Source organism: Manis pentadactyla, chromosome 5, assembly GCF_030020395.1.
Source record: "Manis pentadactyla isolate mManPen7 chromosome 5, mManPen7.hap1, whole genome shotgun sequence".
NCBI lineage: Eukaryota > Metazoa > Chordata > Mammalia > Pholidota > Manidae > Manis > Manis pentadactyla.
The window spans coordinates 123302-146871 of record NC_080023.1 but is presented as its reverse complement, the minus strand read 5'-3'; the positions used below and the strand labels follow the sequence as shown (position 1 = coordinate 146871).

The 23570-nt window shown below is 46.8% G+C and overlaps 1 protein-coding gene and 1 long non-coding RNA gene across 5 annotated transcripts; both read right to left on the bottom strand.

Annotated features, from left to right (window-relative positions):
• Nucleotides 1-4496: 4496 nt before the first annotated feature.
• LOC118930292 (uncharacterized) lies at nt 4497-9446 on the bottom strand. 2 transcript variants are annotated; one of them, XR_005031988.2, is made up of 3 exons: nt 9216-9436; nt 8411-9054; nt 4497-5533 (listed from the first exon to the last, which is right to left on the bottom strand). It is a non-coding gene; the product is annotated as an uncharacterized LOC118930292 (long non-coding RNA). The 2 variants fall into 2 exon arrangements; XR_005031987.2 differs by having other exon boundaries at nt 8411-9446.
• Nucleotides 9447-20587: 11141 nt separating this feature from the next.
• Nucleotides 20588-22573, bottom strand: LOC118930291 (MORF4 family-associated protein 1). Of its 3 annotated transcripts, XM_036921386.2 has the most exons (3): nt 22485-22573; nt 21933-22365; nt 20588-21549 (listed from the first exon to the last, which is right to left on the bottom strand). In XM_036921386.2, the coding sequence occupies exon 2, from the start codon at nt 22326-22328 to the stop codon at nt 21945-21947; it is 384 nt and encodes a 127-aa protein (XP_036777281.2). In that variant the 5' UTR covers nt 22329-22365; nt 22485-22573; the 3' UTR covers nt 20588-21549; nt 21933-21944. The 3 variants fall into 3 exon arrangements, with proteins under 3 accessions (XP_036777281.2, XP_036777283.2, XP_057357964.1); XM_036921388.2 differs by having other exon boundaries at nt 20588-21220; nt 21933-22511; XM_057501981.1 differs by having other exon boundaries at nt 21933-22508.
• Between the last annotated feature and the right edge of the window lie 997 nt (nt 22574-23570).

Sequence of the window (23570 nt, the reverse complement as noted above, 5' to 3'; positions counted from 1 at the left end):
AATGTTTGGAGCACTGTAAGGTCTTAATCTTTAAATTTTTATTATTCTGTTATTAAATATTTATATTTATTATTTTATTCATTAGTTTTTTAAATATAGGGAAATGTGAAAAACAGAACAAAATGGACCCTAACCTTCCCACTCAGATAGCTTTTGGTGACGTTAACAATAAAGTGGCTCTTGAGCAGGTTTGAAAAAATTCCAGCAAGACTACAAGTCACAAGATGGGACTGAAAACCTTGCCATACCCAGCCCCCTGGCCCCCATCCCGAGGGAACTACTAACAGCTGCCTGTGATTCCTTCTGGGAAAATGTTTGTGCACGCCCCAGCTTGCAGGAGCCAGCAAGTGGAGGTGTGGCAGTGCACGTCTCCTTTGTTTTCAGGGTCACGAGAGCCATTGCCAGCACGCCTGTTCTGCAGCCCTCCCAGCAAGGGTCCCACATGACCACCAGCCAGGCAGCTTCATCCTGCTTTTCTCTGGCACCTCAGAGAAGAGTGTCTCCCCAGCTAACCTTCTCACCGCTGCTTGTCCTTCCTCCGGAGCCTCTCTCCCCCGCAGCACTGCCCCTCCACTACCCCTCCAGGGGCCTGGTTGCTCCACAAAGCCTGGGGTGCATGCCCAGAGCCCGACCCAGCGCAAGGACCCCTTTCCTGAGACTGTGAGCAGCGTCAGGACGGGGCTGGAGGTGGGGAGCCAGGAGGCTGGAGGCAGACATCAGTGGCCAGGGCTGAGGGCACCACGGTCAAGGAGAGGGCCAGCATCCTGCCAAACTCTGCAGCCCAATAGGCTTGTGGAGCTCTGGGCTGCTAGGTGAGGAAAACTGGCTTGTGTTGCTATAATTGAGAGTGTTTCCCCAAGTACACAGTTGTAAAGATTTAAAACAAACTATTTTCCTGTTCCAGTGCTTCCTATGCTCCGCCTTTGTGCTCCAGCTGCATATCCTGGCCTTCCTTTGTATTTGATAATATCATCTCATCATTCAGCTTAATGAAGATGTTTGCTGTATGGATACTTTCGTCTTCATACCGCAAGCATGTTTTTAAATGAACAGGTGTTTTGCTGATTGCATGAAATGCTTTTTCTGAGTCCAGTGAGACCCTCATGCTTTTTTCCTCCACTAATCTGTCAATGGGGTGAATTAATGGACTTAGGACTTAATGCACAGAGACCTTAGGGTCCACAAAGCCTGAAATATACTATCTGGGTTCTTACAGAAAATACTGGCTGATCCCTGACACAGGGCACTTTTTTCCCAACCAACCAGTTCTCCCAGCAGCTCTGGAATACAGGGCAGGGCTATCAGCCCCCTTTCTGATGGGGGAAGTGAGGCTCAAGAAGGCCTGATGCCTCTCCCAGGCCAGCATCTCTCCACGCAGCTCATGGCTACAGGAGCCACGACTGCAACCTCCCCTGCCAGACTCTCTCCCACTGTATGAGGGCCAGGCTCACACCCTCCCAGGGCCTTGCGTAAGTAGGGCTGGGAGGGCAGCAGGGGCTGTGTGCTTGTGACCAGCTCTTCCTCTTTTCCAACAGCAAAATGAACACTATCATCACAGTATTTAGACATCTTGGGAGGGATGCATCCTAAGCAGACTAATGAAAAAGCTGGAACTTTTCTGGAAGTCCTCACCTCCAGTCTATGCTCCTTAGGAAAAGCCTTGAGAAGTCCACTGCCTGGATTCTGAGTGCATGGCTGTCCCAAGGGCTGCCCTTTTGTGGGAAGTGGGGAGAATGAATTCACAGAGGCCGAATTTACACTGACATGCGCTGCAGTCAAGTTATGGCTCCGGGGCTCCACTGGCCCTGGGACCTCTGTGCTGGCTGTGGGCTGTACCACCTACGTACCACATCAGGAGCGTACCTGATGGGTAGCATCCCCAAGGCTGCTGGATGGTAGTCAGGTCTCTACACTGTCAGTGGGGGGCTGCCCAGGGGCAGCAGCTCTGGCACCACCCGGGGAGAACCAGGAGAGTGGCTGTGTGACCAGAAAGCCACAACTTTGCCTTTTGTGTGCTTTCCAGGCCACCGTCTTTGGAGACAGGGAAAAAGGCCAGGAATAAATGGTTCATAAGCCCATTATCAACCAGCACAGAATGTTAGAATAAGGTAGACTGCTCCAGGAGGGAGAGAGACCCCAGAGGCTGTGGAGGCATCGGTGGGATAGACAGGTCCAGCCAGGGGTGGACGGAACTGTGGGCCAAGCTGCATCAGGGGTGCCTAAGCTGGGCTGGAGCTTAGGCTCCTAGCACTTGGGAGTTCAGGACTCTTGGGGGAAGCAGGGAGGGTGCTGGACACTGGAGGAGGGGCAGTTGGACTGTGACTGGAATATTCCCAAAGGAAAAGTACTAGAAATGGAATGTCAGGGCTGATGCACCTCTGGTTGCTGGCTTCAGAGATAACTGGGGGGAAGCTCATCAACTGACAGAGGAGGCTGAAGCACGTGGAGCCCAAGCAGGCAAGGAGCGAGGCACGGAGCTGTTGCGGAGAGCCAGAGGGGGCAGGCTACCCTGGGTGTGCTGGCCTGGATTGTCAGTCTGTCACGCTGCACCAGGCTTGTCCCATCTCCATATCACACATTGTCAAAGGGAGAAACCGTCCCTTGAGCTACCCCTCCAGTCACCTCGTTTCTCTACTCCACTCTGCAACAGAAGTCCTTCAAGAGTGCTCCACATTTTCTCCACTTTGCCACCTTTCAGGTACAGTGGAGTTGCCCCATCAGATGAATCAACACAGGCAAAGGCTCGGAGACCATAATGAGCTCCTCACGGTAATGCCTGTGTGGAAGCAGCAGTGAGGGAGCGCCACGGACACAGCCTGGGAGACTGCAGAGGTCTGCTCCCTCTGCACTTTGTGGTCAGTGGTCCAGACTTTGGATTTTGTTCTAAAGGCCAAAAATTGGAGCGATAGGTGAATTCTCTGAAAGAATATTTCAAAGGTACTACGACAGAACAATTTGTCAACCTAAAATTACATACTCAGCACAATTATCTTCCAAGAATAAGGGCAAACAAAAACTGAGGAAATTTATTGTCATTACTGCTCACAGAAGGTACTTCTAAAATATGAATTTCAGGGTGAAAGCTGATAGCCTGAGGGAAGGACTATATGCAAGAAAGAATGGTGAGTAAAGAAATTGATAAATATGTGGGTTAAATATAAATTAAAATGGGTTAAATATAGCTTTATTTCTAATGTGTCAGGTAAAAAGACTACAACATATCAGAAATTCTTAGATTCTTTGTATATTAGGAAGGTAGAGATATAATTAACTTTAAATTTTGGTAAGCTAATTATGCATGTTAAAATTATGAGGGTAATAATTTTAGGAACACTAAAAGATTATATAACTTTTAAACCAGTAGGGAGGGGAAAAAAGACACTTAAAACCTTTTAATCCATAAGAAAACAGAAAGGAAGGGATAAAAAAAGGAAATAGGAAAAGTGAAACAGGTCAAAATAAAATGGCAAAAATAAATCCAAATATATCAATAAATGCAATAAATGTATAAGCATTAAATTCTCATGTCAAAAGGCAAAGACTGTTGACCTGGATAAAAAGACCAAAATCAAACACAACCTAGATGTATGTAGTATACAAGGAACATACTTAAAATATAAGGGCACAGAAAGACTGAAAATAAAATAATGGTAAATAATTACTGGGCAGATACTAACCAAAAGAAAGCTAGGGTAGCTTACATTAGAAACAGACAAGAAGTATTACTAGAGACAGAGGACCATGATATGTTAAAAGTGTCAATTCAAACAGGAAGAAAAGACACTTCTAAACTTGTATGTACTTAATTACACAGCTTCAAACTGTCTAAATAAAAAACTAACAGAATTATAAGGAGAAATGGACAAATTCTTCTTAAAAAAACCTCAAGGAGGTGAATTCAACAAGCCCTTCTGGGTGACTGGCAGCCCAACGGCTAAGAGGATTGCTTTGTCAGGGATGAGTTAAGGCACCACACTAAGGAACTCTTCATTTATTCCTCTCTGAGTCATAGTATATGCAACTGTGATTGTTACAGAAGGCGGTGACAGAAGGTGGGTGAAATATGTGACTGATAGGACACTGAATAAATGATCAGACCATACACCCTGACCCTAGTTCAGGATGCCTCTGATTAAGCAAGAATCACATCAGGGGTGTTACCAGATGACCATGGGGAGGGAAATAAAAAATTGTTTCTATTTGTTCAGTAGCCTTCTTCCAGTTGGGAAGAATGTCTTAAGGTCTCTCTGGAACCCAGGCATCTTCTGCTGCCTAAAGAGACTCTCAGTCCAAATAAATGTCCAATTGGAAATCCCAGTGTGGCTAAACAATAAAATTAAAAATTAAATCCCGGAGACCAAGAAAGGACCTGAGACACTTGTCCTCAAAGCTCTGCCTCAAGGGGCAGGGCTAAAATTATCCAAGAGGTAGCTGGTTATTTTGTATGAATCTGACACAAACAGAACATCAAGGCCCAAGGAAGCTCAGAGACAAGACAGTGCAAAACCAGCATTTATGGTGGCTCAGGAGGCAGCCACTTGCCCAAGGCTGCAGAGTGAGCCAGGAGTGGAGCCAGCCCTCCTGAACCCAGCCCATGTCTCCTGTGCTCTCGCTGCTGTCTGCGGCACCTCCAGCAGTCAGGGACTCTTCTTTCCTGAGCTCTGGGCTCAGGGAGCGGATATTGCCCTTGGATCCAAGGTGCAAATTTCACGCTCTTGGCCGTCACGTTTACCATCATCACGCCCAAGATCCAAAATGCCTTTGTGTGGATGAGGAAACACCCAGATGCAGGGGCCTCAGCAGTTCTGTAATACCAGAGAATGGGACCTTCTATCCTCTTCCCTGCCCCATATAATTTCAATTATGTAGCACATGGTCTGTGATTCCTCTGGGAAGCCTCACCCCATTCCCTGGATGGGTTAAACACCACCTTCACGTCCCCCAGGCCCTGAACTTTCTCAGTCTCAGCACTTCTCACCCAGTGTTGGGGTCTGTTAAGTTGGCCACCTCACCCACCAGGGTGGCAAGACCACTGGAGGTGGCCGTTGTGGAGGAGTTGTGGCTTTATCTAGTCCAGGGTCCAGCACATACTAGATCTTCAGTATGTACTCAAATGCATGAATGAATGGGTCAATGACTGTCACCAGGGACCTACTGCTCTTTGGTGTTCCAAGGACCTAGTATATCACCAGCAAAGTATCTGTTGAACAAAGAAATGAACAAATAAATGAGTCCATTCTATGAAATCTGCTGGTCAGTGTCTGCGGGGGACTCAGAGGCAGACAGCACTCCACATGCTGGCTGACGTTGTGGACGGAGCTTTGGCGTCAGTCTGTTCAATATTGCTGGGCAGGGTCCTGAGAACTTTCCTCACAGGATTAAGGAGGATAATAAAACAACCTCTGAAATTTGTGAAGATTAGGTAAGGTATGTTCAGTGCCTAATTCCAAACAGATTCTGGGAATACAGACTTCTGTCTTCTTATTTTCACACACCAGTGTCCTGATGTTGGCCAGGAGCTATAGGAACTCAACTGTGGGTAAGAGCAGAAACAGGATCAATACATGCTGTTTTCACTTTTGGCCCTTTGAGTGATCATAGAATTTGATACATTCCATCCCAGTTACATCCTAGAGATTTATTTTCCTCTTCATGAATTTGGAGAAAGCAAAGGTAACAATCCCAATTATCATTTTTCAAAAAAGGAATGTGTTTCTTTGAACTAAAAGCACATTTGCCTTAACAGAGACACCGTACTCCAGACAGGAACTCCTGAAGAATTCCCCTATATCCACACCCTGCCTTTCTCCATTCATGCTGCCACTGTCACCCACGGTCTGGTCTCTGGGTCCAGCCAGGAAAGGACCTCACAGGCTGGCGCTCCTAGAGAGGGGAGTGCGCAGGCCCTCAGTCCTCAAGCCTGGCAACTGGAGCCCTGTCTGGCTGCATTCACAGTGGTCCTGGGCATCACTGGCTGGGTAAGCCAGGGAACAAGATACGATCAGTAAGCGAGGACTATAGACATAAGGGCGGGCTGGATCTGAAACTGGCTGCTGCAGTTCCAGAACTGACAGATTTCACAAGCAGGCAAAGGACGTTAAGGCAGTGAGCTGGGTCAGGTCCTCATTTCCCTTCTTCACAGTTACAGCAGACATGCCTCCCCCTGCCCCTCATACCCTCGCCTGCATTTCCTAAACCACGAGTGCAGATGTGTGGTCGACCTGCTCAAACTCCCATCACTCTGCTGCTCAAGGTTCCAGCAGACCTCCCTTGACTCCAGAGGGCCTTCCTACTCATGGTGTGGGACCCACAACAGGCCTCACAGGCCCCATTTGGGAGTTTGTCAGAAATGCAGAATATCAGGTCCTTAACTACAAGGTTAGAATCTGCACTTTAATAAGACCCCAGGGGTTCAGATGCACTTTAAGTTTGAACAGCACTTCTCTAGGGACCCTGGATAGAGCCAGAGCAGCCCCCAAGTGTGAGACTTCTTTAGCCAGTGGTTATATCATTTCAAAAAGTAGGAAACATTTTTCTTGTCAAATGTTAAAAAGAAGTTGGCTATCCATTATGCATCAACAATCCCCTGGGATCAGGGGCTCCACAGCATATCTAGGTATGGTTGAGGGCACAAAGACCCCAGCTGGGGAAGCACGGACACACAGGATAGAAGTCACACGAAGACCTCCACAACCTGCCTCCTTTCTCCCTCACTGCCTCCCATCCCCTCCAAACACCCACAGACCCTCTCCCTCACCTCCCACTTCTACCTGCTGATGTCCCTCGGGGCCAGGTCAGGACCTGTTCCCTGTGTGTAGGGAGCTACTCTGGTAGCTGTGCTCATGCTTCTGGGACCAAGAATACTCTGAGATGCCTTCTCAGACCCCCAGTACTCAGGTGGCTGCCTCCTCAGTGCTCCCACCACAGCATGAACACAGGGTGTCCGCACCTCTGCTTGCCTGCAGCAGTCCTGGTTTACACTGTGGTCTCAGACTGATTATGGCAGGGCCAACTTTCACTTTCAAAACTGCCCTGTTTGAGAAATGATATGGCCACCCTACACAAGGTGCTCAGGCCACAAGATTCAGAACCACGGTGGATCCCTCATACCGCGACCTCCTCTGGTCTGCGCACTGGCGGAACAGTCACACCCACCCATGCCTGCAGTGGCCACTCTGCCCCGAACGCCCCCCGCTGTCTGAGGGTTGCCTCTCCGCTCTCATCCTTGCTCTGCCACCAACTGTCAATTTTCAACCCAGCAGCCAGCCAACCTCTTCATACGTTTTCAGGTCCTGCCACTCATCTGCCTCTACCTTCGAACCAGTTCCCAGGTCCCTCACAGCTGGAGCTGCTCCTCCTGACCGCACCATCTACAACCTGGGTCTTACGCTGTTCCTCACCCTTTTGCCTGGCTGGTTCATACCTGCCTTAGATATTCCTGTATATACTCCACACATCTGTCCTTGCTTAAATGTCACCTGGCCATCCTATATGAACAGCAATACCCCTCCACCCTCCTACACCCTATCTTCCAATACCCCATTTCTGTCTTTCCTACAGAACTTGCCAACATCTAATACATATAATTTCGTCCCTGGCACTGTTCTAAGTTTCTTACAAATATCACAGCCAAGGGCACAAGCACTTTGTCTGTTCACAGATGTGCCCCAGCAGCTGTGGGCACCCAATTTCTGTGTTGAGTCAAAGACCAGCACTGGGAGCACTCCACTGTAATTGTGCTTATAGACCTTTCTCAACCCACCAGATCGTTTCTCCTATAAATTGCTAGTGTTCGGTAGAGTCTGGAGTGGCACATGGTCACAGTGAAGGCTAAGTGACTGTATGAACTTCAGCTTCCTGAAGGTAGGGGCCAGACTGGATGCTTCCATGAGGTCCCTCCCTTCCTGCTCTGCCCTCTGTCCTCTCATGTTATAGTTTCTGCAGAACTAATGTCCTGCTGGGCTACAGACTTTTGAACATATTCCTAAACCAGAAGCATTTCACCTCCATTTGACAATCACAGCAATCAAGGAGAAACTTCAATTCCGGAAAAAATTTGTTTATCTCATCTTTCCCTGGCCAAGTCAATGACTTTGGTCATTTTCACAAAGATTCTAAAAATTGGCTTTCAGCACTTGTTTCTCTAGGCAAATGAACTTCATCATAACAAGCCAGAGCTCTGGCCTCAATCCCCGTGAGGCCTGCTCTGATGACAATCTAAGCCTGGAAGATGCCTGAGTCTGGGGCCCACGTGGCCAGCTCTATGCTTTTATCCCCAAACCCTCCGGGCCTGTGTGTTTGTGGCAGAGAAGGCCCTGAAATGCACGATTGCATTATATCAAAAAGTTCATCCCAAAGTCAGCAAATGCACGTAGTACCTAAAACTCATCCCCTTTCCTAGGTTACTTACCAGACAGGTCACATGGTGTGCACCAGTTAACATGCCACAAAGAAATTACATTTCTGAGAAAAAGAAACAAAACCAAAAGAACAGAGTTCTCTGATCCGACGGGCTGCAGAGCCACCGGCTCTCCAGGCCCAGCAGTCCCTGGGCCTCTCAGTCTCATCCAAAGCAGTGGCATCCACACCCCTGACTGGGGTTTGGGCTCTTACTTCAGCAGCTGCCGCCAAGCAGCAACTTCTCTTTTGCAGAACTCTGACCTCAAGTCTCCCTCATGGGACCCCCAATTCCAGGAAGCATAAAAAAACAACAAAGCACAGAAGTATACTGCTAATTTTTTTAAATACAATAAAATCACAGTAACAAATAGGACCTCACAGCAGCTTCAGCCGAGGCTCTATGACTTTACATAAAAGCACTGGATTAAAAGCTGTCCTTTCCAAACTGAATGCACCTAATAATCATGATCGGCACATGACAATACGCTACTGAAATCATCTACCCGAATGGAACCGGAGATGGAGTGTTTTAACATGGTGAGAGCGCAGGCAGAAAACGGGAGAGAAAAAACGAAAAGACTCTCTCGGTTTCAGCCTGTCCAAGCAGTTGGTCTTCCTCAACAGCTGAAGAGAATCCATCCATCGGCGGATAGCCTGACACAAGCGGAGGAAATTCATCAGCACAGCGCAGACCCTAAGACTCTCATATCCTGAGCCAAACCAACCCCACCACTCGTGCAGGGCGCTGCCACTTGCCGGGGGGTGATCTGAAACGCCCCAGTCTCTCCAGGGCGCCTGCCCTTTCCATCCCGTACCTGCGTTCACGCTTCCCTAACGCCCCGCCGCTCTCCTGTCTGTGCCCGGGCTCCACCCCAGAGACTGAAGTGGTCCACATTCTGCACGTGTTTTACTAGCGGTGGTCTTTGGTCTTCACATTTCACGACATACCAAATTACTTTCCCCCTAGCTGCCAAAGTAAAAGAGTGACACTGCACGGAGCCGAGCGGACTTTTTTGGCCGCCGCCCGGCAGGGCCGCGGCAGTCGAGCGTCCGCCGGCAGATCCCCACGGCGCGCGCTCCGCAGCACCGCCGCCGCCCCTCCCGCCCGGCGCGCGCTCCTCCCGGCAGCCCCGCGCTCCGGATGGCGTCCAGCGCGCCCCCGGGCTCTCCGCCTCCGCAGCTGCCGGCGCGCGCACTTGCTCGCGCTCGCGGGCGGCGGTGTCGGCAGCGGCGTCGAGCGCGGGCGCGGGAAGCTGCCCCCAGCCCCGTCGTGCCTCGGACTGTGGTCCACGGGCTGCCCCGCGCCGTCGCCCTTTGCCGGCGGGCTGACAGCGAGTCTGGGCGCAGGGAGCCCGGCGGGAGCGCCACTGTGCCGAGCGACGGTTTCTAGAGTTTTGTTTACTTTTCAAAAAAACCTAACTTTCCAAACTTTCCGTTTTTAACAGCGGCAGTCGCATCCAAAACGGCCTGCCAGCCGTCAGCCAGCGCTCTGGTTCTTGGCAAACCTCTTTCACGACTGACCGGGACCCCTTTAGGGCCACGCCGCAGGTGGACAACACACTGGGGTCTCAGGGAGGGGTTTGGGGGAGCCGCGCACGCGCGATTCCGCTGCCAGGTCGTGACCCTTCCCTGCTAGTGCCGTGGGGTCCGGTCTTAAGGAGGAGGCCAACGTCCCTACGAGGTTATCAGGACATGGGTTTTAACGCTGAATAATAAAAGTAAAATTTCCACACCAAAATGCAGAGTTAACCTTAACAGCATGACCTTGGGCCATGAAACCGCTGCTGTGTCCAAATTCCTATGCTCGCCATGTCCCTCAAAAACCAGTAGTCCCACTTCTGAATACCTGTCAGGGTTATTAGGATTAAGTGAGAAAATGTGCATCAAAGTGCACTGTAGACTTGAGAAAGCACCAAGCAGATCCAAGGGGTGTTCTTATCAGACTGTAATCTGGTGGTTGCGGACAAAGTGTTGGAATTAGGCAGATCTAGGCTTTGGACCTTAGCTTCACAACGTGTTGGCTAGGAGACTTCGGGCAAATTAGGTAACAGCCTGAAGATGGCTCTCTGGACCTCAGTGTCCTTGCCTGTACTTAGGGGGGTTGGGCACCAAGACCTCTAGGGAGGTGGCTTCTCCTCCTCTAGGAAGTAAGCCCAAGAAGTCCATCAGTCCACCAAGTGGCCCAATATCTGCCCTTAAAAGCTGAGAACATTCTTGGGTTGATTTAGAGAGAGGCGATAGAAAAGGAAAGCTGGAGGAGGTCAGAGATAACCTAAGCATGAGATGTTTGGACATGCTGATGCTGGCTCTGAGATGTAAGGGGATTTGGTCCCTAGCTTCACAATTTTTTGGCTGAGAGACTTCGGACAAATCTAATGCATGAGGATGATTTGACTTCCTACTGCTGGTTCTGAGATGCAGGTGGGCACAGGCAAGGACAAGAGGCCTCTAGGAAATAAAGGTATTCCCCAGCCAACAGCCAGCAAGGAAATAGGGACCTCAGTCCTACAACCCTGAGGAACTAAGTTCAGCCCAAATTAGCCTGGAAGTAGATCCTTTTCCAAAAATGTCCCGATAATAGCCCAGCCAGCTGACACCTTGACTTTTGGCCTCATCAGACCCAGAGCAGAGAAACCTACTAAGCCAACCTGGACTTCTGACTTTCAGAACTCTGATAATAAATTGCGTTGTTTTGAACTGCTAAATTTGTTAGAACAGCAGTAGAAAACTAGTGCAGGAGGGGTCTGGTTGGAAGTGGGGCTTAACCTCAGTATGCAGAAATTTACATAAAGTTAGGAGAAAGTCAATCATGAGCCTAAGGATGGGAGAAAGTGGCTAAAGACCTTCCCAGGACTTGCTATCCTTATTCTCTTCTGACCTCTCTTTCATGCATTCAGAGTCTCTCTATCTCATTTGCTAAGGTAAGTGTTGGAAATATCTTCTCCCAATTGAAGCTTGACTATTTTTTTCTTTCACAGTAAAGTTTATTTTTTAGGGAAGTTTAAGGTTTACAGAATGTGGAGAAAGTGAAGGTTCCTATAGCTCGGATTCTCACCTGGCCCTGGTCAGCTTGCTCACCACACATGTGTGGGCAATACGTTGTTATTGACTCTACATAAAGAACTCTGCCCGGTGCTCTGGGTTGCACGGTGGTATGGCCACATGGCTGCACGGCTGCAGGAGAGCAGAGACTGGAGTGGTGGCAGCACTGAGGACAGAAACTGTGATGGCTGTGCGGGCAGAGAGGCCCAGAGGCAGAGATAGGCTTGCTGCAAGCAGACTTGCTCTGAGTGGACGGGATTCTAGAGATTGACCTGCCACCGTGGGAATAAAGTTGGGTATAACCCTTTCACCCCAAGAATGTCCCAACTTGCCCATTGGCAAAACACAAAAACAAAAACATTGAGAAGATAGTACTGACACAGTGGCTGAACTTTTTCACTTTGGGGTTTGTTCGATAAACACAAGGTTTTATTTAAAAACTTGTAAAAATTGTGATAAAACATGAATAACATAAAGTTTACCATTTTAACCATTTAGAAGTATGCAGCTCAGTGGCATTAAGTACATTTACCTTGTTGTGCAACCATTACCACCATCTGTCTCCAGAACTTTTTAATCTTCCAAACTGAAACTCTGTCCCCATTAAACATGAATTCTGCCTCCCCCTCCTTCAGCCCCTGGCAACCACTAATCTACCTTTTTTCTCTATCAATTTGCCTCTTCTGGATATATCATATGTATTAGTCTTCCAGGGCCACCACACAGAATACCACAGAATGGGTGGTTTAAACAACAGAAATTAATTTTCTCATGGTTCTGGGGGCTGGAAGTCCAAAGGCTAGGTGTTGTCAGGTTTGGTTTCTTCCAGAACCCCATCCTTGGCTCTCAGATGGCTGCCTTCCTGCTGTGTCCTCATGCGTTTTCTCTGTGTGCGAGCATCTCTGGTGTCTCTTCCTTTGCTTATAGGGACGCCAGTCCTATTGGATTAAGGCCCCACCCTTATGACCTCACTTAACTTTAATCACCTCCTTGAAGACTACTGTGGTTTGTGTCTTCCCAAATTTACATGTTGAAATCCTAAAGCCTAATGAGATGGGGTTAGGAGGAGAGCTTTGGGAGGTACTTAGGTCATGAGGGTGGAGCCCCCATGAATGGGATTAATACCTTTATAAAGAGACCCCACAGAGCTTCCTAGCCCCTTCCACCACTCAAGGACTCAGCAAGAAGGCACCAGTTATGAACTAGGAAGAGAGCTCTCAATAGAACTCAGCAATGCTGGCACCTTGATCTTGGACTTCCAGTCAGTTCTCTTTCTGAAAACCTTGCTAGACTCTACTACTACTGCTGACAATTTATCTTTAGTTTCTTTCAAATCTAAAAACTGTGAGGAATAACTCCTCTTGTTTTTAAGCTCTGGACTGGAGTATTTTGTTGTAACAACTCAAATGGTATAAGACAAAGGCCCTTCTCCAAATACAGTCACATTGGGTGTTAGGGCTTCAACATGTGAATTTAGGGGGATGCAATTCAGTCCATAAAATCACATAAAGGGAATCATGCAATAGTAGCCATTTGTATCTGGCTTCTTTCACTTACCATAGTATTTTTGTGGTTCATCCAATTTGTAGCTTGTATCAGTACTTCATTCCTTTTTATGGCTGATTAATATTTCATGGATATACCGCTATTTGTTTATCCATTCATCCATTGATGGCCATTTGGGGTATTTCCACTTTTTGGCTATTATGAATAATGCTGTTCTGAACATTCTTCTACAAGTGAATATTTTAATTTTGATAAAGACAAAATATTAGCCTCAAATAGCCAAAGCAATCTTGAAAAAGAAGAACAAAGCTGGGGGTACCACACTCCTTGATTTCAAACTATATTGCAAAGCTACAGTAATTAGAACAGTTTGGTATTAGCATAAAAACAGACACACAGATCAATGAAACAGAATAAAGAACCCAGAAATAAACCTGTGAATATATGGTCAATTAATATATAACAAATGAGCCAAGAAATATAATGGTGGAAAAGAAAGTCTCTTCAATAAATACTGTTGGGAAAACTGGACAGCCGCATGCAAGAGAATGAAAGTGGATCACTGTGTTACACAATACACAAAAATTAATGCAAAATGGATTAAAGATCTAAATATAAGGCCTGAAACTATAAAACCCCTAGAAGAAAACATAGGCAGTAAACTCTTGAACATTGGCTTTAGCAATTTTTTTCTAGATATGTTTCCCCAGTCAGGAGAAACAAAGGTAAAAACAAACAAGGGACTATTTTAAACTAAAATCTTCTGTACAGCAAAGGAAACTATCAACAAAATGAGAAGGCAACCTACTGTACAGGAGAAGATATTTGCAAATAATATATCCAATAAGGAGTTAACATCTGAAATATATAAAGAAATCTTACAACACCATAAAAACAGATAATACGATTTAAAAAATGGTCAGAGGATCTGAACAGATATTTTTCTAAAGAAGACATACAGATGGCCAAGAGACACATAAAAAGATGCTTAACATCACTAATCATTAGGGAAATGCAAATCAAAACCACAATGAGATATCACTTCACAACAGATTGGCTAATTTCAACAAGACAAGAAATAACCAGTGTTGGTAAGTATGTGGAGAAAAGAGAACCCTATTACACTGTTGGTGGGAATGTAAATTGGTGCAGCCACTATAGAAAGCAGTATGGAGTTTTCTCAAAAAACTAAAAATAGAAATACTATAGGCCCAGCAATTCTACTTCTGGGAACTAAGAAAACAAAATCACTAACTGAAAAAGATATTGACGCTACATATTTATCACAGCATTATTTACAATTGTCAAAGTATCAAAACAACCTAAATGTCCACTGATAGAAGAATGGATAAAGACTGTGTATTTATACAATGGAATATTACTTAGATAAAAAGTATGAAATCTTGCCATTTGCAACAACATGGATGGACTTAGATGGTATTATGCTAAGTGAAATAAGTCAGACACAGACAAATATCATGCGATTTTACTGATATGTGGAATCCGAAAGACAAAACAAAAAGCCAAATGGACAAATCAGAAATAGACCCATAGGCACAGAGAACAGACTGGTGGTTGCCATAGGGGGAAGGGGTGGAGGGAATGGGTGAAATAGGTGAAGGAGGAACAATTAGGGAGACTGTTTCATATCTTAATCTGGGTGATGGTTACATGAGTGTACAGTATGAGTCAAAATTCACTGGGCTGTGCATTGAGATTTGTACATTTTATCATATGTACCTCAATAAAAAAAGATAATGTAAAAAAATAAAGTGCATACACTAAAAATAACAAAATATCAAACTTTCCTTTTATGATTTTTGTCTTATTTTAAGAAATCCTTCTCTACCCTGAGGTCATCCTTCTTTTCTGAAATATTTAGTGTTTGGTTTTTCGTATTGTGGATAATCCATACAGAAATGAGGGTTGAGGCAGGGATCTGACTGCAGTTTCCCCAGATGTACAGCTAGTTATCCCCACTCTGTCCTATCCCTGCTGAGTATTCTATTCATTCCTGCTGGTCCTCAGTGTAACATCTGTCATGTACCAAATCTCAGTATTTGCGTGTGTCTATCTGGGCTGTCAGTTCTGTTCCATTGGGTCTCCATCTGTGGATCATTACTACATTGGCTTAATTACTAAATTAGTTTTATAGTAAGCATTGATATCTAGTTTAGTATAGTAAATTCCCACCACCTGGTTCTTCTTCTTCCGGAATGTCGCGGCTTTTCTGCTTGTCCATCTAAATTTCAAATTAGGTTTTTAAGTTGGACCAAAGCAATCAAACAGACCCACCTGATGAGATTTTTATTGGGCTTGAATTGACACTGGACCAATTTAGAGAAGAATTATAATACTAATTCCGTCAGTCTATTTAGTTGTTCTTTAATGTATCGGAATGTAATTTTATGCATAACAGTTAATTTGTAGTTAGTTAATATGAGATCGTACTGGATTAGGGTGGGCCCTAAACCCAATGACTGGTGTCCTTATGTGGAGGCCATGTGGCACATAGACATGGGGCAGATGGCCATGTGACAAAGGAGGCAGATGTTGGACTGACAGCTACCAGCCAAGGAATGCCACGGACTGGGACAATCACCTGAAGCTGGAAGGGGCAATGAAAGACCCTTTCCTGGAGCCTTCAGAGGGAGCATTGCCCTGCCATCACCTTGATCCCTAACGTCTACTCTTCAGAACTGCAAGACAATAAGTTCCTATTATTTTAAGCCACTCCGCTTGTGGCAGTTACAGTTTCTGTAGGAAAATAATACACCATTAAAAAATTAGTTTGGTCCTATTATAAGTGAGACTTTCTAGAAAATATATTTGCTCTTTGTTTCTGGTGAATAGAAATACTATTGACTTTTCTAGGTAATGATTTTGTTTCTAGAAACCTTGCTAAGCTCTACAGCTAATGCTGATGGTATCTTTAGATTCTTGCAAAGCTGTGATGTTTCAAAAACCTAGTATCATTGGAATGTAATGTTAATAGCTGTGGTGGTTTAAAAAATATGCCTACACATTCCTTGCTGTCCTTCTCTTGTCAGGAAGTGGAACTTGGTTCCCCTCTCCTGGAGTGTGGGCTACACTTGCTGCTGACAAGGAGAATCGGCAGAAGGGAGGCTATGTCACTGCCAGTACCGAGTTGTAAAAAGACTGCAGCTTTCATCTGCTCTTTCTCTGTCTCTCCTGCATCACTCTCTTTGGGGGATGCCATTTCTGCATCTTGAGCTTCATGGCTAAGCCCACGTATTAAGGTGTCAGTATAGGGCAACTGTATAAAACTTCTATTCAGAAGAGGAAAGAATGGAAAGCACACAGCACCTCCAGCAGGAGCTGTCCTGATGCGGCTCTCCAAGAGGGAGACACAGCACCTCCAGCAGGAGCTGTCCTGATCCGGCTCTCCAAGAGGGAGACTTCCTTATTCAATATCCTGCCAGGCCACATGTGAAATATGCCTCAGAAAGTGCACACTTCCGGGAGCAAGGAAGTGTCAACGCCTGCTTTTGGCTGCTGCAGGTGCTGGCTCAGGAGTCCCCCAGTGGTTGAACAACCACAGGATTCAGCTCACAGAGACTGAAATATTTCTGGTGATATTTTTTCAAAACCCTAGGATGCTTCCTGTCTGGCTCTTTTCAGTCAGTTCCAATGTGCAGGTAATCACAGACAAAAATCTCATGAAAAGAAAAAAATCTCATGAAGACTCTAGTTTTGTATTAATTGGTTTCTGTGTTCTGTCCTTCCCTTACTCTCTCAACTCAATGTGTCCTTGTGGAACAAAGGGCTTTGATAGGAGGGTGACAGTTGTAATCTGGTCCTTGCTACTTGCCTGGCAAACACTATCTGGGGAAGAACCCTTAAGGGAGACACTTGAGAAAGCCTTTGGGGCCTCAGTCTCATCCATTGCTAAGACAGCTTCTCCTGGGGCCATCTCTTTCAGCTGTTTCCATTTGGAATACAGAAACCCTCGCATATTTTGAACCCCAAACGGCCCTTAGGTGGCCTCTCAGATCTGCTTCACAAAGAAGCTACTGTAGGAAGCACAGTTGAGTGACAACCCCCAGCTGCCACTGGCTCTACTCTAGTGGTCACACCAAGGTCATGCCCATCCTCCTCAGAGGGACTAAGCTGAGGAATAAATTTGCTATGCCTCTCACCTTTGTTTCTCCCATTGAGGAAATCAGCCTAAGGCAGTAGTTTTATGAAAAAGTCCCTGTGATGCTCTGCACCTTCCAAACCCTCCTCTCCCTGGTCTATAGCACATGTCTAGCTGCCTGCCCTCCTTACCCACCTGGCCCCTGCTGGCTTGTCTCCAGAGAAGTAAGCTGCCTCATGCTCAGGCCTGTGGGGAAGCTGCTCATTTCCCCATGGTCTTCACATCTCAGTCAGGAGTTGGGGCTGCCTTCCCCCCAGCCATTGCTGCACCACCCCTGGCCAATGCAGCGTTGCTTTGGGGTGCTTGTTGCTCATGTGGCCACCTTTCCCCCTTGCACCGTCACCATCTCCCGACACCCCCCACCCCACTGGCTCCCCCTCGCTCACTGTGCACTCTGGTGCCTGGCTCCTGCTGCTGTCCTCCCTCTCCGTCCCATGTCCCGCCGTTATCCTGGGGGAGTTCCAGGCTCACACAGTCACCATCCCACACTTGGGCCTCCTCAGATCCAGTGGGCAATTTCATGCCCCATGGCCCCCCATTCCTGAGGGTAACCTGACACCACCTCCAACCTGCACAACACCTGCTTGGCCCTCCTTTCCAACCACATCCCCATCCTTCCAGGTGACACCTTCACTATAGTCACTAGCACCACTTTAAAAAAAAAATTTTTTATTAAGGTATGATTGATATACACTCTTATGAAGGTTTCACATGAAAAAACAATGTGGTTACTACATTTACCCATATTATCAAGTCCCCACCCATACCCCAGTGCAGTCACTGTCCATCAGTGCAGCAAGTTGCCAGAGATCCACTATGTCCCTTCTCTGTGATACACTGTTCTCCCCGACTAACACCACTTAACCTCCCTGACACCTCAATACACTAGAACAGCTACTTTCTCCTGTAGCTTTTCCCCCACTTATTTAGTGTACAGTTACTTTGAAGATATTGCAGATATTGCAGGGTGGTTCCAGACCACAACGAAGCAAACGGGTTTACGTGCTGCCTGGAAGTGGGGGGGCGCAGGGGGTGTCCAGGGCCAGGGCCTCAACTTTGCACCTTTTCTTCACTTTGGAGTCATAAGAGGGCAGAGGAAAACAGCTACAAATGAATGAATGAAAGGAGATGATTTTTTGGACAAAGCTCCTAACAGGCAGGAGGGATGGGATGACAAATGAGGGCATGGGCCTCAAAGAGAAGAAAGGAAAACCTTCCCAGGACCCGGAAAAGGGAAAGGATATTACCAGTCCTCAGTCCAGGTTATGCCATCATCACAATCCCCAAATCAGGGGCTTACAACAACAAAGGTTTTCCCTTGTTTGTGCTACATGTACATCACAGGCTGGCAGGGGAACTACACTCATCATAAAAACACAGGCTGATAATCAACCACCGCTTTGAATGCTGCTGGTCCCTATGCCAGAGAGAGGAGAGATCTGTGAGGGTCTCATGGTGGAGGTTCTGGCTTGGATGTGACATGTTCCCTGCCCTCGCAGGGAAGGTGAAGAATTGGAATTTGGTAAATGGCACTGATGACCCTACAGCATTTCATCCCAGGTAAACTTTGGTCCTAGAAGTCAGAAGGCCAGGACTGGAAAGGACCTCAGACCCGTCAGCACCTGCTCACAGTGAGAGAGCAGTTGCAGGCTGACTGGGAATCAGGTCTCCAGCCCCTGCCCCACTAAGCATAGTTAAGTCCCAGCTTTGGGTGGCTTCTGCCATCGGAATAACGTGTCCAAGAACCCCAACAGGACTTTCTACACATCTGTCCATGACCTGAACTCTGAAGACAGCCAGAGCAGGGCCAGAGAGCCTGAGGTTTATCAAGGACACATGGATCTATAAAAAATCCTGGCAAGTCTAGCCATACTCAATTTAGTGATTATACAATCCTGTAAGACTGAGAATGGCTCCTTACAATTCTTTGCTTAGAAAATAACAAGAGATTCAGCTGCTCTTCCAATTGCTAGCAAGCCAGGACATACTTATTGAGCAGGGGAAATTGGGAATTGTGGCTCAAAGCACAAGGAGGAGGAACTAAGTAGTTACTCAAAAGAATTTAGGACAATCGTTCTAACCTTTGTGGAATAATCACCTCTTAGTACTTATGGTAGAATGAACAAACCAAGCAGCCATTTAAAAAAAGAATGCAAATGTAGTTGTATAGGTAAGACTTTCAAATTATAGCTTTAGGTGAAAAAAACACAAAGGACATTCACAGGTTATGTATCATGCTACCATTTACATTAAAAAAAAGGTGGTAATTACACCTTTATGCTCAAACACACATAGTACTGGAAGGATACATAAAACACTGGTAAACAGCGTCTTCCCAAAGGGGAACAGGGAAGCTGGGATCATCACTGTATCTTTTTAATTTTGTGCTCTTTGTACTAGATGTCTTAAAAAACAATCACCAAATGCAACGTGGTATCTTGAAATAGAATTGGGTCATTCGTGGAATTTGCTAAATCAGAATAAAACAAAACTAGCCTCGTTAGTAGTGTCTTACTAGTGTTATTTTTTCTTAGTTTTAATGTTCAGTAAATGCACCAAACGTGGCTTTTTTGGTTATTTCCTGGTTCACAATTCCATCGTACCCATTTCTCTCACCAAACCTCTTGTAACAAATTTGAACCTGTGGCATTTTCTCAGTTCCCTGTAGTGGAATGTTACTCATTCTCTTTTTGTCCTTGGAAGATGTATTCGTCCTACAAAACCGAGCTCGCCAGTTAACTTGCTCTTAAGTGCTTCCCACTCCTCTACCCCCTGCTCTCCTAAGACATGGTACGGTTTGTGACACATGGTTTCTGTTTTATGTTGGCCAACTGGGTTCCCCAGGAAGCTGACTCCACATGAAAATTACAGTGCCAGTCTTAAGTTTCTTAGGGATTAATTTCTGTGGAAAGGAAGGGACAGAATGGGCCGAGAGAAGAGTGGGACAGTGATGCAGCCCTACCAAGTCTCCTCAGAGCCCCCACTGCGATGCCCTTGGACAGGGATGGGCCTCTAGATTCCCAGCCTGTTAGTCACTGGGTCAAAAGGAGCCATTCCCTTGGCAAAGGCAGCTTTTAAGCAGAGGTATGTCTCAAAAGGGCAGCCTAGCGGAGGGCTGGTCCAGCAGCCCAGGGTATAAAACCCTTCATTTCCCAGGGGCAGTCACCCACCTCACTCTAATGGTCTTACACTATATTCCTACTTCAAAGACTAGAGTGGAACATGTTCCAATTTTCTCTGTTGAAAAACTGAAAGTATTTCAGCCTTTTGAAGGACCACAGGATTATATGAACTAAGAAGGGAGTATTTCTTTCCCTTGCCCAGTTCCCACAGCAGCATGGATAGAAACGCCATGATTATAGAGGTTTCCTGAGAGCCTCAAAAACGCTAAGAAACCCATCCTCCATCTGGCAATGGTGGTAATTTGGGAGAAAGATTTCATCCTGAAAGAAAGTTTCTTAGTCAATAACTTTACAGGTCTTGTCTTTTCAAGCAAATGAATACTTTTATTAACAGTTTTTTAAACACATGGTAGGGTTTTGACCTCAAATACTTGTCAAGTCTGCTACTTAAATGAACTTACAGCTGGACAATTTATGAACCTTGCAGATACCTAGTCCCTGTCCAGTTTAGGGTCCAATGCAGACAGTCCTTATTTTTCTTCCTCAGCCCCTCAAGGGCCTCTGCAAGTATCTCTTCCATTTTATGTCCAGAACCCCCTGCAATGCATGGGGGCAATATATCAACTTGTACAGAATACCAAGATCTCATCTCCTATTCTAAGTTCCATATCAAATAAAGCTGAGTTAGGTTGTCCAAACTGACCAGATTACATCAGATAGTGTGCCACATTAAAATTTAAATTTTGAACAAAATACATCTTTCCTCCTTTGGTCTCACGCAGAAATTAAAATCCCAACATACAGGCCAAACCGTCTTCCACTCCTGACTGTTCCAGCCAGATCAGCCCCATTCACATCCTGGTTGAAGTCTGGTTCCTTTTAGCGGCTGCTGCATGGAGTCGTCTTCCAGAAGTAATGCAGCTCCTGCACCTACAGAGCTGGAGAACTACAACTCTCAGTCTTAGAGGCACAGACCCAAAGTTCCAGGGAGCTGTCAGGTCACACAAAAAAGAGCAAAGCACCTCAAAATTGGGAAATAACCGAAGCCCAGGAACAAGTATGCCAGCTGCAAGAGCTTACAATCTAGGCCCTAATTCTTGTGACAGCATTTTTCAAATAAAAATTATTTCCCCAAACAAAAACATTTAATGGGTCACAACTCATATTGAGGTCAACAACCACAGACCATAGCAGAAACGTAGTGTAAGTGAGAACAGAGTGTAGACAGAAAAAAAGAGAAAACAAAAGGCTCTCTGGTTTCAGCTTCTCCAGGGTGTCAGCCAATCTCCATCAGTTGACCAGAACTCGCTGGCTGTGAACCTAAAGAGCAATTGGGAGAAACTCATCATTAGAAGATTAATCCGGGGGGAAAAAACAAGTAAAAACCTCCACTAATTCAACCGTGTAGAACGCCACCTCCTCTGGATGCCATCTTACTGATTCCAGTCTTCCAGAAACATCTGGAACTGTCCAGCGATGGCCTTCCCTCCGAGTTCTCTCGACTGCACTTCGCTCAGTGGTCAAAATCAGTTGTGATTTTGCTCCCCTGGCGCCTTAGGCTCGTCTACTGACCGTGACTTCAGCCTTCGGCCACATACACCCCGACGCCAACCCGACAGACCTTCCTTTCCCCAGTCGCGGCGCGACACGATTTAAAGGGGACCCACGCCGCCCCCGAGGGGCCGGCGCGCTGCCGTCCTTACCGCCGGCCCTCCTCAGGACGACTCGCTCCTCTCTATCCGCCGCACCAGCTCCACCAGCATCTCTGCCATCTTGGCGAGCTCCTGGGCCTTCTCCTCGGCCTTCTCGCACCTTGTGGCCGCTCGGCCGTCGCCGCCGCCGCCGGGGCTCTGCAGGTGGTTGAGGGCGCTCTCCTCCGAGGCCTCCACCTGCGTCTTGATTTGGATGAGCATACTGTCCATCTCCCACAGCTTGCTCCGGCTCCGCATGTACGCCCGGCCGTGCTCGCGGGTCAGCGCCGCGATGTCCTCCCGCATCTCGTTGATGACGGGCAGCAGGAACTGCTCGAAGTCCTCCTCGGGCTCCAGCACCTCCACCTCCTCCGGTTCCGCCAGCTCGACGATGTCCACGGGCCGCATCTTCCCCGCTACTCCGGAACCGCACTACCGACGTCTGCTGCAGAGAGAAAATGGAGACTCGCTATGCTTATCCGCACAGTTTCCAGGATACTCTTTAAAACTTTTACCCTTTTTAAACTTTTCTCCTCAAAGAAGCCACGGTAAGAAGCGACTTACGAGCAGAGAAGCGGCGAACAAAATGGAATCCTCGCCGTCAACCAGCGCCCTGCGAGTTGCGGCTCCTTTCACGACAAAGGCGCGCCTCTTTACGGTCGCGTCTCTAGAAGAACGAGGTGCGGGCGCGTGCACGTCAACGGAGGGCAACGCAACTAGCTCCTCCGCGGCCGCGCGCGCGCCCGCACTCGCCCGCACGAGCGCGCACGCTTTCCTTCACTGCCCCTTGCCTATCACTTCTGGGCTGCGCTGGCTCTGCGGGTGACCCCTACTGGGTGCACTCTCCTTCTGGGGGCTTTTTTGAGTACGGGGTTTACATAGTTTTAAGATGTAAACGAGATCTTCTTACCCTAAATGAAGATGATCCTACGAAATAGTGTGCACAAAGTCTGCAACATTCTCGGCTCATAGCCCCTTCCTTGTTAGGATGGCGATTGGACCCCTCTCAGCCTTCTTAAAATGTAGCTTTCGTTCCTGGATTACAGGCGGGGGTGTCTGGGTGTCTTAACCAGGCCGAGTAGTTCCCCACACTCAGGGTAAAAGCTCGATCTGATCCACCCTGAGGCTGTCATCAGATCCCAATAGGGTTGCCTAGCCACCACACCTTTTACCTAGTTGAGTGCTCCAGAATATTGATACCACCAAATGCTGGTGAAGATGTGGAGCAACAGGAACTCTCATTCATTCCTGGTGAGATGCAAAACGGGATGATCACTTTGGAAGTTTGGCAGTTCCTTACAAAACTAAACACACTCATCATACAATCCACCAATTGTGTGCCTTGGTGTTTACCCAAATAAATTGAAATTTTATGTCTACACAGATGTTTATAGTGGCTTTTTAAATATTTTCCAAAACTTGGAAGCAGTCAAGTTGTTTTTAATTAGGCGAATGGAAAAATAAATGGTGGTATATCCAAACAATGGAATATTTAGCACTAAAAAAAAGAGCTATCAAGGCACGAAAAGACATGGGGGAAACTCAAATGATATGACTGAGTGAAAACCAGCCAGTCTATAAGGGCTACATGCTGTATGATTCGAACTGTATAACATTCTGCAGAAGGCAAAACTATGGTGACAGTAAAAA

Excerpts from the sequence above, each read along its gene's own strand:
- LOC118930291 (XM_036921386.2), bottom strand. The coding sequence starts at position 22,328 with ATGCGGCCCGTGGACATCGTCGAGCTGGCGGAACCGGAGGAGGTGGAG.